Below are 13,362 nucleotides of genomic sequence, written 5' to 3' on the forward strand. Positions count from 1 at the left end.
GAGAATCCATTGTACACTGAGGTTCGGGAGGGGGGTGAGGGGAAAGAAGGTTTTTAAGCCAAGATTTAAACCCAGGAAGTGACTCAGCTGCTCTGAGGGAGACAAAGGCAGGAGAGAACTTGACGGAGAGTAGGGTGATGGGCAAAGCCCCCTCCTGCCCTGCAGGTTGCATCCCTCTAGGCAGCCTGAGGTGCAGTGCCCTGAGGAAACAGCTTTGGAAAATAATTTCAAGATCCTGCCCTAAAGCCACATTGTTACCAGAGGGTTACTCTTGGTGATAAAAAGGTTTCTTTTCCTCCAGCTGGAAAATAGTTGAATAGATTGTTCTATATCTGCGGTAATGGCATGTTACATCTCTGTGCCAGATCCACAATACCGTGCTTGTTCAGTGTGGGAAGCTGTTTAAAAATGACTTTCCTATTAGAGTATATAGCTTAGTCTCTAGATGGAAAAAGCTAGATCAAAGATATAGCATTTATAAAACTGCTGGTTAAAAAGATAAAAGTGAGATAACAGACATCAATTTTTCACTATAAATCTCTAGGTTTACTACAACATTAAAATTTCCAGTAAAAGCAGGGTTTTATATACCTGAACTCTAATGGCCTATTCTGAAAATATTTATGTCAGGAAAAGCATGGTATTTGCATGCCAAAAGCATTTTTAGTGCCAATGTTTAGCATTCCCTTCCCATTTAACTCCTTCCCATCTACTCATGAGTGCTAGATGCTCTGCCTAGTGCCTACCCATCGGATCTCCTCACACAGAATCCTGGAGAACACTCCGGGTGCCTACAAAGGCAAAAAGTCAGATGCTTCTAATTAAATAGCACTGCATAAAATACTTGCCCAATGGCTCAGGATTGAGTCTCTAGCAGGGTCTGAAGCATGATTTTACCTCCACACTTTGTACATGAAACTAGTACTAACCAAAGTGAAAGACAGGGACGGAAGGACAGGAAACTGGGCAACACAGAAGCTCAGAAGTAACAGGTCAGAACTCTATTAGAGTCACTAGAGGAAGTTTCTGGAGGTATGAGTAGTACTCCATTAGATTTATTTTGAAATCAAAAAATGATTCTGTGACAACTCACCTTCCACATACAGGCATTTTCATTCTGTGAGAAAGGAGGGCATTTGGCACCTATGGGGCCATAAAGAGCCATTGGCAGGATTGACACTGCAGAAGAGCATTGATTTCACCCATTTATTTTACTACAAATTAAACTTCTTTAGTTACAATTAAACTTAAATAATACAGGCTAGTGGCCTTAAGCTGTAATGCATGGGACTCTCAGAGGTACGGAGCTTGATATTACTTCAGTTTTTGCAAACTGTAATTTCCAAAATTTAAGACAGCTTTAGCAGTTTAACCTGATTTTCAGCAAAGTATTGCTTTTCTCCCTGCTTCATACTAGCATGTGCAAGTCACAGCTTTTCAGAACAAGCAATAACATAAATCTAACTTCTCAAAACATAGCAAACATACAGAAATGCTACAAGTCTCTACCTGCCTTATCTCTCAGGGCTCTTAGGTCTGAGGTTTTTGTTTGCTTGTTTATCTGTTTTTATGGAATAAAATTAGATTTCAGCATCTGTCACTATCAAGAAAAACTCATCCCTAGCTCCCACATGAGAACATCGTAACCACTGCACAGTTACTGAACCATGATACCTTAATGATCATTACACAAATCAACTTTTTTTTCTTTTTTTTCCTTTTAAATAACAAAATTAAGAATGTGCTTCCATAATTACTCGAATCAGACTTTCAGGTTATAAATTTAATAAAAAAAACAATATGATGAAATTGTAAAGGTAATGAATGCCACACAATTTTATGTGTGGATTCTTTTAATTTAGAGTTATTCAGGTGTGCTGATTAAATTTTAGCAAATAATACTGTTGGCATTGTCACTCTACCATTAAGAACCAACAACCTGCAAGAAGAGACAAAACACTTGGTAAACCTTTCTGTCTTCCTTTTGTGTGCGTTTTTGCAAAGCTCTCTTTTCAGCGTAATCTAACAAAAAACCCATGCAGGCCTATTAGACAGACAACCTACAATAAAAACATAAGATTTTAAACACGGACATTAGGTGCTTTGCCAATTAAAGTTCTAAAACTCCCCAAAGAGAAGATGTATTCCAGCAATTTGAATTATAATACCTTCCTTGGCTCCTTAGTATAATCATATTAACTTTTAAAGCATATATTTTGAATTTTACGGATTTTTAATTTATTCTGTAGATAATATATCAATCCTTAAAAACATAGAAACATAAAAAGTATACAGAAACGTATTCCAGTATAGGAAAAGAATTCAACATTTGAAGGAATGACCTAGTTGTGTCCCCAAACCCATTCAAACCCATGTACCAGAAAGGCTCTTTCCTTTGGGAAAGCCAATGAGCTGCCAGCAAAGTGTACTGTGAAACTTCAAGCAGGCAAATCATCCCTCACCTGAGTCAGTACATGATCTCTGTACAGCCCTGCAACCTCTGCCTGACCTCACCATGCCCCAGCACCCAGCTGCTCTCTTGAGCATCAGGTCCACACCAGTTGGTCCTCCATCACTCAGGAGGATTTAAAAAATAAAACCATCAATCAACACATTGTTTCTAATGTTTCCTCCAGACTTTTCACTGTAATGAAGTGATTATCCCAGGATTTCCAGTTCCACTCTTGCCAAAGGCACTAACACAGCTCAAGGGAAGATGCTAGTTTTTTACCTTGGCACTACCCAAATAGAAACTCCTGTAGTGCATCATTTAATAGCAATTCTGTGCAAAGTGCTCTAGTCAGCAGAACATTATCTGCAGTCTCCTGGCTCAGGCAAGCCCAGCCACCTTGCAGATGCTGGCTGCTTAGACATCCAATCTAATGTTGTCCCAAATCAGTTTATTAAGGGGAAAAAAAATAAAAAATTACAAGGCCTTTTAGCAAACAACTGCCTTTGTCCCCTCACAGAGCTGGTTTAAGTCACATATGGTTTTACATCACAACTCCAGACTAAACTCAGAAATTAATCAAGTTTTTATATCCAAAATAAGACAAAACCAGCAATGTTCAATTTTAGCAATTTTTAAAAATGAAATTGTTAATCAACACATCATTTTCTAACATGTGTCCTCCAGACTTTTCACTATATCTCGGGTTATCTCAGGATTTCCAGTTCTGAGTATGGAACCGATGTCTCCAAATTTAAAAAAACATATCAGTAAGAGATCTCTCTCAAGAGAGGTCCTCTTAGAGAATATGTTTGAATAAGTCTCCTTTTTGTGGAAGGAAGACTTTTTACCAAAATAAATGTTTACTTGTACTACTGGAGCTCCAGTGAAGACTCTTTTACAATACATGTACCTCATTTAATATATGTGGCAGTGCTACATATTTAAAGGTTATTAATTAGGTTACCAGCAGTCAGCTAGCTCGAGAAGACCAACACATTGTAGTACCTAAGAGGTTACCTTTGCAAAGCAGCTTTCTAGTGCAAATGGCACTTTATCTAACTACAGACCTGAAAGCTTGCTGGACACATAAATCAGCATTGCATTGCTGAAATAGGGGAGGAAAGTAACTCCTGAGAACACAGGTATAATCACCAGAGTAAAATGGGAAAGAACTATGTGTTTGGTGTTGTTTTCTCTACTTAGTAGCAAAGTTTGTTCAAGAATCTAAATTTTATACCAATACTCAAATAAACCTGCACTACAACTTATGGAAGCTTTCAGGCTTCATTTTGATTACATGTCCCTTTGAAAGTCAGCACTGGAAGAGCTGACCCACCTAAGAAGAAATTCTAAGGCTTTGCACTTAAATAAATATACTGTGGCACAAATCAGATCAGACAAAAATTACGTGGGCTGATAGATTGGCTTCGTACCTTAACTTTACAGGGAAAGGGGAAGTGCAGAAAAACGGACAGTTCTCTAACCCCAAGTTTTGACATGTAAATAAAGACATCTGAGGAGCACACAGGTTGGAAGCTGCTGTAACATTCTATCATAATTAGAAACATTTCAAGAGCTCTGTAATTTCCAATCAAAATTACAGTAATTTCCGATATACAAGCCATGATTCATGACAGAATTTTTACATTCCATGGGAGATTATAGTGGCCTGATGTATGACACACTGAGTACAGCACTAACATAAACAATTCAGTTTAATGTTTAAACAGCACTTGGTGTTTAGAATCCTACAATAAAAGAAACATATTATTGTTGAAATTATCACTTTGACAGTGATTGAAGGGTAGGCAGGCATGTGGCCTATAAAGCTATAATTTTTACAGTCCACAGCTTGAGTTTAATCATTTTGATACAACATTTCCAAAATATCCCTTTAAATGCTCCTTACACCATATAACTTAAGAGACAACATCCTTTCTGTACAATGAAGTGAATTCCGAAATGTGAACAGCACAGAAGTCAAAAGTTAAAGCCTTGTTAAAAAGAAAACCAGCACTAAAATGCTGACAGCCCAAGAAACATCAGTCTAACTGAGCTTCACTAGCTTTCCCTGGAAGATGCTGAATTTTTCCATGAAGTAATTTTAGAAAAGTAAAGAAGTAGCGATTACATAGATTTAACACTTAACCTAATATGTAAATTCAACTTTGCAACCATTGGTGCCTTCAGATTTCTTTCAAGCATTTGTATAACCATAGTCTTTCCCATTTTTCTATATGTTTTTCCTTTACCTCTTGAGTACATTCTCACTTAAATCAATATTTTCGCATACTCCAAGTGATCTTTCTCAGAAGACATGTCATTTATGATAAACACACCCAACAAGTGCCTGCTGATTTCCCTCTTGCCACTAAACCTGACAGAAGATGCTCAGTTAAAGAAAACAGAATAGGAAACCACAAAACAAAGGCTTAAAATTGAATATGCAACGTATATGTATGCACACAAGCAGGTGGACACTGTGTTCCACAAAAGTACACATTTTTTTCTCAGCTATAACTTGTACAACTGTATTTTTGAGGGTTTTTTTTTTTTTTGACAGTCCACCTGTAATACACAGTCTCACCAGTGGGTCTGACAATAATTTTTTGCAAAAAACCAGCAACCCAGCATTCCTCATTGCAACACATGTAACTGCAAAACACCAAAGCCTCAAGATGAATTTGGCAGCAATACCTAAATCTTGACCACAGCTTTGGCCAGATCCACACCAGCTAAGAACTGATGAACCTGATCCCTTCTGAGCCATTCCAAGACCCATGGGCACACAGAGAAGGTGTCTGGCTGTTGGGGAAAAGGCAATGAGAGATCTCAGGAAGCTGCTTCTCTACCCTGCCTGGTCCAGAGAAAACAGAGGTTACTCAGCAACGAGCTCTGAGTTACTGTACTGGGCTGGTACACTGACCCAGCTACCCATTTTAACTCACACAGAAACTGATCTGGGGGAATAATTGCACAGGACACAGAGCTCTTTGAGCCCTGGGAGTTTTACCTGGCTTTTGGTTGCCGCAACCTTCGCAAACAGTGCTTGGGACACCTTAGCTCTCTTCATTTCCTGCTGAATCTCATCATAAATGGAAGCATTAATGTTCATGGAATTGTTTTCTGGTTTTCCATTCCTCTCTGTAGCAATAGTAGCAGTTTTGACCTAGAAAATATGAAACATTTTTCATTATGAAAAAGTTATTTTCCTCTCTTTCCCTCCCTAAATAGTCCTTTGCATTTTATTCCTTCTATCCAATCTTTCTCTGATATTCTTTCAGCATTTTGCAGAATAAATATTTTAAGTTATCTATGGTTGAAGCAACTGGGAAACAGGAAAATTCAGTGCATTGTAACAGGTGAGTGCATCTAAAATATGAGTTACAATTAACAGACCACTGCAAATTTCAATGTCATAAAATAGGTGGAAGCCTGTCAAACAGTCTTGTAGAGACTTGTGAATCCTTACATGATTTCTTTGCCCCACACAAATTAAACAAAAACTGTAAGTGCAACATAAAAGAATCTCTAATGAAATAGAAATCCAACATATATACCTTGATTCATGTCTTATGCCCAGTACATTCAAATGCATGATAATGTTGAAAAGTTGTGGCTTTAGATTGAATTTATCTTATCAGTTTAGTTCTTAAACTGTTTTTAAGAGACAGTTTAGAATAATGCGTTAACCACTCCTTCACAATACCAAGATAGGACTTTCTTAAAGCTACTGATTGTTGTTGTATTTCACTTACATATATCAAATATTTATTCTCCTTGCAGTCCAGATTAAATAAACACCAAACATGTAAACAAGACAGAATGATTACAGTACCACCTTTATGCTGCATCTGCAGCATTAAGGAAAACAACAAAAAAAAAATACATCAGTAGCGACATGATGTGCAGGAGACTATCCTTTCCTTCATCCTCTGGAAATGATGGAAGTGATGTTTCAACACCAAGCATCATCCCACCAAGGTTAGACTGCAGTTTCTGCAACATCAGTTGAGAGGTACAAAAAATCAGCAGGTACTCAGCTTATCCTACAATATTCTCAGTAGTTAAGGATAACGTTTGTCTTTAGCAGTTACTTTTGCAAGGCTTGCTCAAGATTAGTGGACCAAATGGGCCACTAATCCTAAAGTGGATCTGAGGAAAGGAAAACTGGATTTCTGCCAAGAACCCACAAGGTGATGATGCAAACAAAATTCGACCTTAAGATTTCAATTCAAACCTACTGATTCATACTGAGGTTATTGAGAGTTGAATTAATTTAGTTATTCTGAAGTTACACATCTACTTTAAGACAGTCATTCAGCCTAATTCTAAATCTAATGGACAGAGCCTGGCACTTCCAGAAGGTGATTCAGCCCACTCTTAAGTACGTGTCTAAACCCACACTTTCACTATCAGTTTGATCCTGTGCAAGTCAGCATCTTCCTGTGCTCTGAAGTCCCTTGAGGTTCAAAAGCAAATCATGACAACATGATAATTCATCTTCTAATCTCACTCTCTATGAGCTTTCATATATCACAGGTCTCACGATATGAGAGTCAAAGGCTTTGTGTGAGAGATGTACTTAGGCAAATCAGCAGCCCACTTTTTCCTAGAAGTGCCATGCTCAGTTTGTGTTAGCTATCATCCATAGTGCTTTTAATATAAAATAATCTAGCCCAGAAACTGTGAGTGCATGCCACTTTTGCTGAGCCTGATTTGTCCATCAGGCTTTTCAGGAACTGTGCTAACACACATCCAAAGGGGCAAAACTCCAGCAAGAACAAGGTGTCCATAAGCACTTCCCCTTTTCCCCATTCTGGCAGGCATAGGCAGTTACTGGTGTCTGAAAACAAGGGTCCTAAGCAAAAATGGAAATGAAGAGAAATCCCAGAATGTGGCATACATGTGGGTTTTTTGCATCTGAAAACATTTAGTACTTTGCAGCCATGCCCTTTTCTGCAGTGTGACATTTTATCAGTGATATTGCAGCAGAGGATGGCCAAGCCTGGACCAAAGGCTGCTCAGAAACAATTGACACACCTGGCAGCAGGCAGTGAGGAGCAGCACCACAAAACTCTCTCCTTCCCACTGCAGAGCAGGAAAAGGTATGCCTCACACCACACAAATCAGTACAGAGCTGCAAGAGGAGGTGCATCTCCTGAACATCATACAGTGAAATCATTTAAAAATACAAAATCAGTGGCAATTTTATAACCTTTAAATAAGAAGGACTTGGCAGAAGATAACTGAAAACTGGTGGTGATGTTAAACATACAACTGAAGACAGACTTATCTGTGTACATGGAAAAATCAGCCTAAGATAAATTAGAGAATGAAAAAGTGATGGCTTTGTAAACATGCATTCGTCAACCTTGGGTTTAAAATTTGGGAAACAAATTTCAGTCCTTCCCACCAAAAATAATTTTAACTTGTAACTACTTTTTGAAGGACCCAAGGGGAAGATGAGAAGATGAAGGTACTCAGCTAGCATTCACAAGTCTTTTGGGAAGGAAACACTTTGCTCTTGCGGTCTTGATCAAAATGTGTCTCTTCTATAAGCACACTGCCTTTTTGATTGCTACTGAGCTTCAAAAGACAGCTTCATGTTGTAGCAGTACTTCATAGATCACTTAACTGAGCTGTGAACACCCAGATAATCAAAAACCATCACACACCATGCTGTAGACATAATTTAAACTATGCTACTCGATTCACACTTTTCAATGTCCAATTTAATATGGATATGCATTTAACCCACGGGAATTACTGAAAATCCTCATTCTGGTTTGCAGATCACATCTATCTTTATACAGGTACAATAAATTCAACAGCATCTAATATGTCACCAAAGTTAAAACAAACAAACACACTCCTATTGCCTTCTGTTGATATTTAATTAGAGAACACTAATTGAATTCAGAAAACACTAATATCTGCATGAAAAAACAGTATTAGCCCAAAGATCTTCAGGGTAATAAAATCTTAAAGTTATAAAATTATGGGTTTGGGGATTATCAAGAGTTGTGGTTTGCAGTCATACCCTCTCCCCCTCCAATTCACTTAACTAGCTAAGTACAAAAATTCTTCTCCTGTCTCTTATTAATTTCTCTTCAAAGATCAGATGTAGACTCTGGCTGGTCTTGATGGACTATTGGTCTGCTCTGGTCTGATGAATTCCATGCAGTAATGCCAATTAACCTCTTGGAGAATATCCATACATAAAACTGTTTCATAATTTATACATAAGCAAGCATCTAGGCTGTTGTGTTGAATTTAGAATTGAGTTCAAGACAGAGGCTGTTTGAAGCTGGGTTGAAAAAACACCCTCCTCCTCAAAAAAACCCATCAGAAAACAAAAAAGCTCCCAACGGTGCAACTTCAGGACTTGGTAGAGGAGGTGGAAAAAGTATTCATTTTGGAGAGAAAAACAAAACAAAACATAATCTCTCATCTCATCCACACTTAAGCACAACCTCCCACCCCACCCACACCTACAGCCATATTTTCTGTTTAGGAAAGAAAACATGTATCAGATAATTTTTTTTTTTTTTTTTTTTTGACAGTAACCACATTTTGCAAATACTAACTGAAGAGGGGAGCATTATTTTACAAATGTAACACACTGAAAATCAGGGATTCATTTGGCCATCTTCCTATCGTCAGTCAATCAATCTAGTCTTCTAAGAATACTTGAAAAAAAAAAAATAACACATCTATCTCCTCCTGGCCAACTCAGACATATCTTCTCATCAAATGAGACTGATTACAGCAGCAAGAAGTTCTGGATTAATTCAATATTCCTAAAAAAAGGGTAAGTTGTCATAGAAGGAATAACCAGTATGAAGAGGCTTTCACAAACATGGAAGCTCATTCCTTCCCCATCGAAACTGAAACAAAAAAATCTTATATAACACATTCTCATAAGTACTGTTTTAGCTTGGGAACAAAAATCTTCTTTAATCCTGGTTTAGCTTTTAATATTACATTGTACATTAAAATTCATAAAGTAGTTCATTCCAGGCAAAACAAACTACTTTTCAGTTCTGCTCTGCAAATAGCAGAGGAGGTACAATAAATGCTGTTGCTTTCAGAACAGCTTTTATCGGGACAAGGTTTACTACTCCATTATTACAGTGGCGCCTGGAAGTGCAGTTATACTTAAGTGTCAGGGTTTCCATTAACTCTCCTCCATGGTGGTTTTTGCGGGGGTGGGAGGAGAGGATTGCATTTATTATTTTGTTCATTTTTACTATCGTTAAAATGCACAAAGATTATCAACCTAAATCTCAAATTTTGCCATCTTAAAAACATGAAATTTTCTGGTGGTGATATATGGAACATGCATGTACTTAAACTCTAGGAACTCCACCATAAGTTTCATGGAAGTGGTGTAATCCAGAACTCCTTGCAATGGAGATTCACTGGTCCTCAAACACCATCAAAGCAGTGCTCTCCAAAACACCAGTCTTTCAAGAGTAACATCCTGTCTCTGAGACCCAATCCATAACTGCTTTAACATGAAGGAACTGTAATTTATCTGCAGTCAGAGGGAGGCCAGGATTGTATTTATGAGATGAAGGTTTTGGTCAATGAGTACTTAGAACCATGACTCATGCAAGATTTGTGGCTCCTTCTTAAAACATTGCCATGTTAAAATAATATTCTGCTTTGACATTACACGTACTCTGTTTTTACACAGGGTGATGATGGGCCCCAAGGGTTAGCACAAATTTTCTTTGGGGAATATGGGTGGCAAGAAAGATTTCTTCCCCAGCTCTGCTGAAATGGAGATTACTTATCCTGAGAAAGAAGTGTTTATAACTGCAGGATGGCTAAAAACCTTCAAGCAGTATATTTTGGAAAAGAAAATCTGTAACTTAGCTACCTGTCTCCATTTTTCCCCCTAGAAATTGTACATCGGAGACAGGAATCATCTCCCCATATCCCAAAGTGCCCTAATGAGACATGAAGGCCATCCCTAGCATGTCAGCATCCTCTAAAAGTATCCCCAGATTATCTCATTTCCACATAACATGCAGTAGACTCATTCTCTCAGCTTGACCTAGGAATACCCCAAAAGGGCCTCTATGGGGTGATCTGCAAGATGAAGGTGTTGAAGAGTGGGGGGAAATTATTAAAAGAAATAGAACATGAAAGACCTTTTCTCTTCCTTCCAGATCGCAGAGGTTAAATGACGTCTCCATGCAGTACCTACCTGATGGAGATGCCAATATTTATAAACTCCAGTGCCCCAGGAAATAGCCTGACAGACAGGCTTCTGCCCCAGGGGTGGCAACTCCAACAATGTCCAAGGGAAAAATCCTTGTGTACGCCGTCTCCTTGTGCTCAGTCCACCAGTGTGCAAGATAGTAGCAGACTTTTACAACTTGACCAGCTTAGAGGGCTATACACGCATCCCAAAAGCTCATGCATTAGAGGCTAATGATTTCAATTAAAAAAAAAAAAAAAGTAAGATTTTGCATTTTGTTTAAGTCAGAGAGAAAGGGACAAGTAAGGGGGACAAAGAGCTTCTTAAAGGATTTCAAAAGAGAGCTGGAAACAATCCAGATACATTAGCTCAAGTAGCAACTAGTAAGAATGCTGTAAAAATGAGATAAATTCAACACTGTTCCTTCTAACTCAGGCAACGGGGTTTATGCTTGGTGAGTTCCCACTATCCAATCAGACCTCTAAGGTCACACTTTCTGTTTTTTGCATACAACAGAATGCAAAATTTACACAGAACAAGCTCAGCTGCTAAATGGTTAAGTCTGCTCTACTGTCTGGCCACCAGTTGGCAACACAAAAATGCAAAATAGATCCTTTTCAGGATGTTTATTTTCACATCCTTCCGAAACTGATAACTTGCAATTGCAAAATAAACCTTCATGTGTGGCATATTAGCTCCCATTTTTCATGGTTTCATAGTTTAATTGTTTCAAATGTTACACTGGTCTAAAGATTTAATATTAAATATGTTGGCTCTTGCGTAAATTCTGTTGTCAGGATAAATGGTCTGTTTTCTCTTTCAATGGTTATCCGAGAAGCTCACAGCCAAGCTAGAAAAATATTATACTGTATTCCTGCGAAGTGATCTTTAAATAATTGCTTATAAATTTAGTAGTAAGGATGATAGTAGTTTTATTTCCTTAGTATCAAATATTCAATAAACTGTGGACATTTTGGGGGAGGTATCACAGTAGCAGTTTGCATCAAAAATTTTGCAGTATCCTGACTGTAATTTATTTCTGCAGTGATTTGTGAAGTTACACTTGCCAGTGTTACAACTAGGATAATTTCACTATTATTTCAAGCATCAAATATTGTAGTTATCTTACCAGTACAGATATTTCAATTTTCAAACTTAGGACTCTGAACACTTAGCAGCAGGTGAAAACTGCTTCAGATGTTTATAGTGGGTAATTCTGGAAACATGTAAGAAGGTCACAAAGAATCACAACTCAGAGGTTTCGACATTCTCAGTCTATTCACTAGGGAAAATGAGTGTGTTTTTCTGAATGACAGAGAACAGCACAACTGGAAAAAATAAGTGCTTTGTTCTGTAGACCTCAAGTGTTAGTCTATAAGGTTTCCTTGTAAACTTGTGTTCCTTTTGAAAAGGATTAAAACAAAAACGTGTGCTGTTTCCACTTTGAACTGTCGCAATTAGGTTAACTATACTCCTGACTCACATTAAAAAAATGAAATGTAATTATGAACAAGAGCACAATAGAGATAGGTAGATTTAGCCCACTCTTTCCCACCGAATCTGGACTTACAGTATGTACTGTTAGTTAAGAAAACCCCTAAGTCTCACTTTCTTTCTGGCTGCAAGGGATTTATACAGTTTAAAGTGTGAATTAAAACCAGTACAAAGACTACCTCTGACTTGACATCCTTCAGGAAGGTCCTGTAATTAACTCTGTTCTTTAGCTGTGAAATTGCCCAAGACCACTTGAGACAGAGTGAGACATTACCTTGGCAGAAAGAGATAAGTTAAGAAGGATGGTTAGCCTTGGCTCTGAATTATCTGGGCTGTGGGAGCAGGCACAGATATTCAAACAAACTCAAATGTTGTTTTAAACACAATTATCTCTATTTAACTATTTCCCACTAAAGCATTTCTGTGTAAATAGATTCTTGTCCTTTATCTTGAAGAATATCTATAGTGGATTTTACAGACTAAACTCAGTTAATGATAACAAAACTACACCATTAGTACAGTCTGCTTTTTCTGCTAAAAATTTCTTCTCTTGTGAAAAGTACAGGTCAAGGTGATCTTCTGCCCTCCCTCCTAGAATTTTGTTATTCATTACTTTAGTGTGGTCCACAGTATCCATTAGCTGAAGGAAAATTAGAAGAATAATCTCGAGAGGAATTTATAGCATTCCAAACGGGTATAGCACATAGTCACAGTCACAAGCCTATGACTGGTTAACAAAAACCTGCTGTTTCTGTCAAAAACTCACCCGTCACAAAATTCCCACAATCCCAAAGCCTTGCTTTGTTTAGCAAAACTGAACTGTGTATACAGCATGATTTCCACATATCTGCAGATCAGTTTGCTTTTTCCTTGCATAGGTACAATCTTGAGCCACAGCAATGCAGAGTATTTCTGAAAATATACAGGTTTTGGAGTGAACCATGTTTCTTTGTGGAAATCCTGTGCATTCCTATGGCTCACAGGCATTTCTCATGTACCTTAAAACAAGCATCAGAATTTCCTTGATCAACACAAGGACTGCACCATTGAATCTCTCGATCCCACTCTATCAAACTTTGTAATTTTTGAAAAATTAAATCAAATTAATTTTAGAGAAATCAATAGGAGTTTCATTTTAACAAATACTACATGAAACTTTAATGAACATATCCAAATCATTCAGAGCAATGGATTTAGTAAGCCT

The 13,362-nt window shown here is 37.8% G+C and overlaps 1 protein-coding gene across 5 annotated transcripts in view; it reads right to left on the bottom strand.

Annotated features, from left to right (window-relative positions):
• Positions 1 to 13,362, bottom strand: part of SATB1 (SATB homeobox 1) — a 92,130-nt gene that overhangs the window by 21,305 nt on the left and 57,463 nt on the right. For all 5 annotated transcript variants that reach the window (XM_015618248.3, XM_015618249.3, XM_015618250.3 and 2 more), the window contains one exon: positions 5,466 to 5,621. In XM_015618248.3, coding sequence (XP_015473734.1) covers positions 5,466 to 5,621 — 156 coding nt within the window. The remainder of the gene's footprint in view (positions 1 to 5,465; positions 5,622 to 13,362) is intronic.

This window comes from Parus major, chromosome 2, assembly GCF_001522545.3.
Source record: "Parus major isolate Abel chromosome 2, Parus_major1.1, whole genome shotgun sequence".
In the NCBI taxonomy this organism is placed as follows: Eukaryota; Metazoa; Chordata; class Aves; order Passeriformes; family Paridae; genus Parus; species Parus major.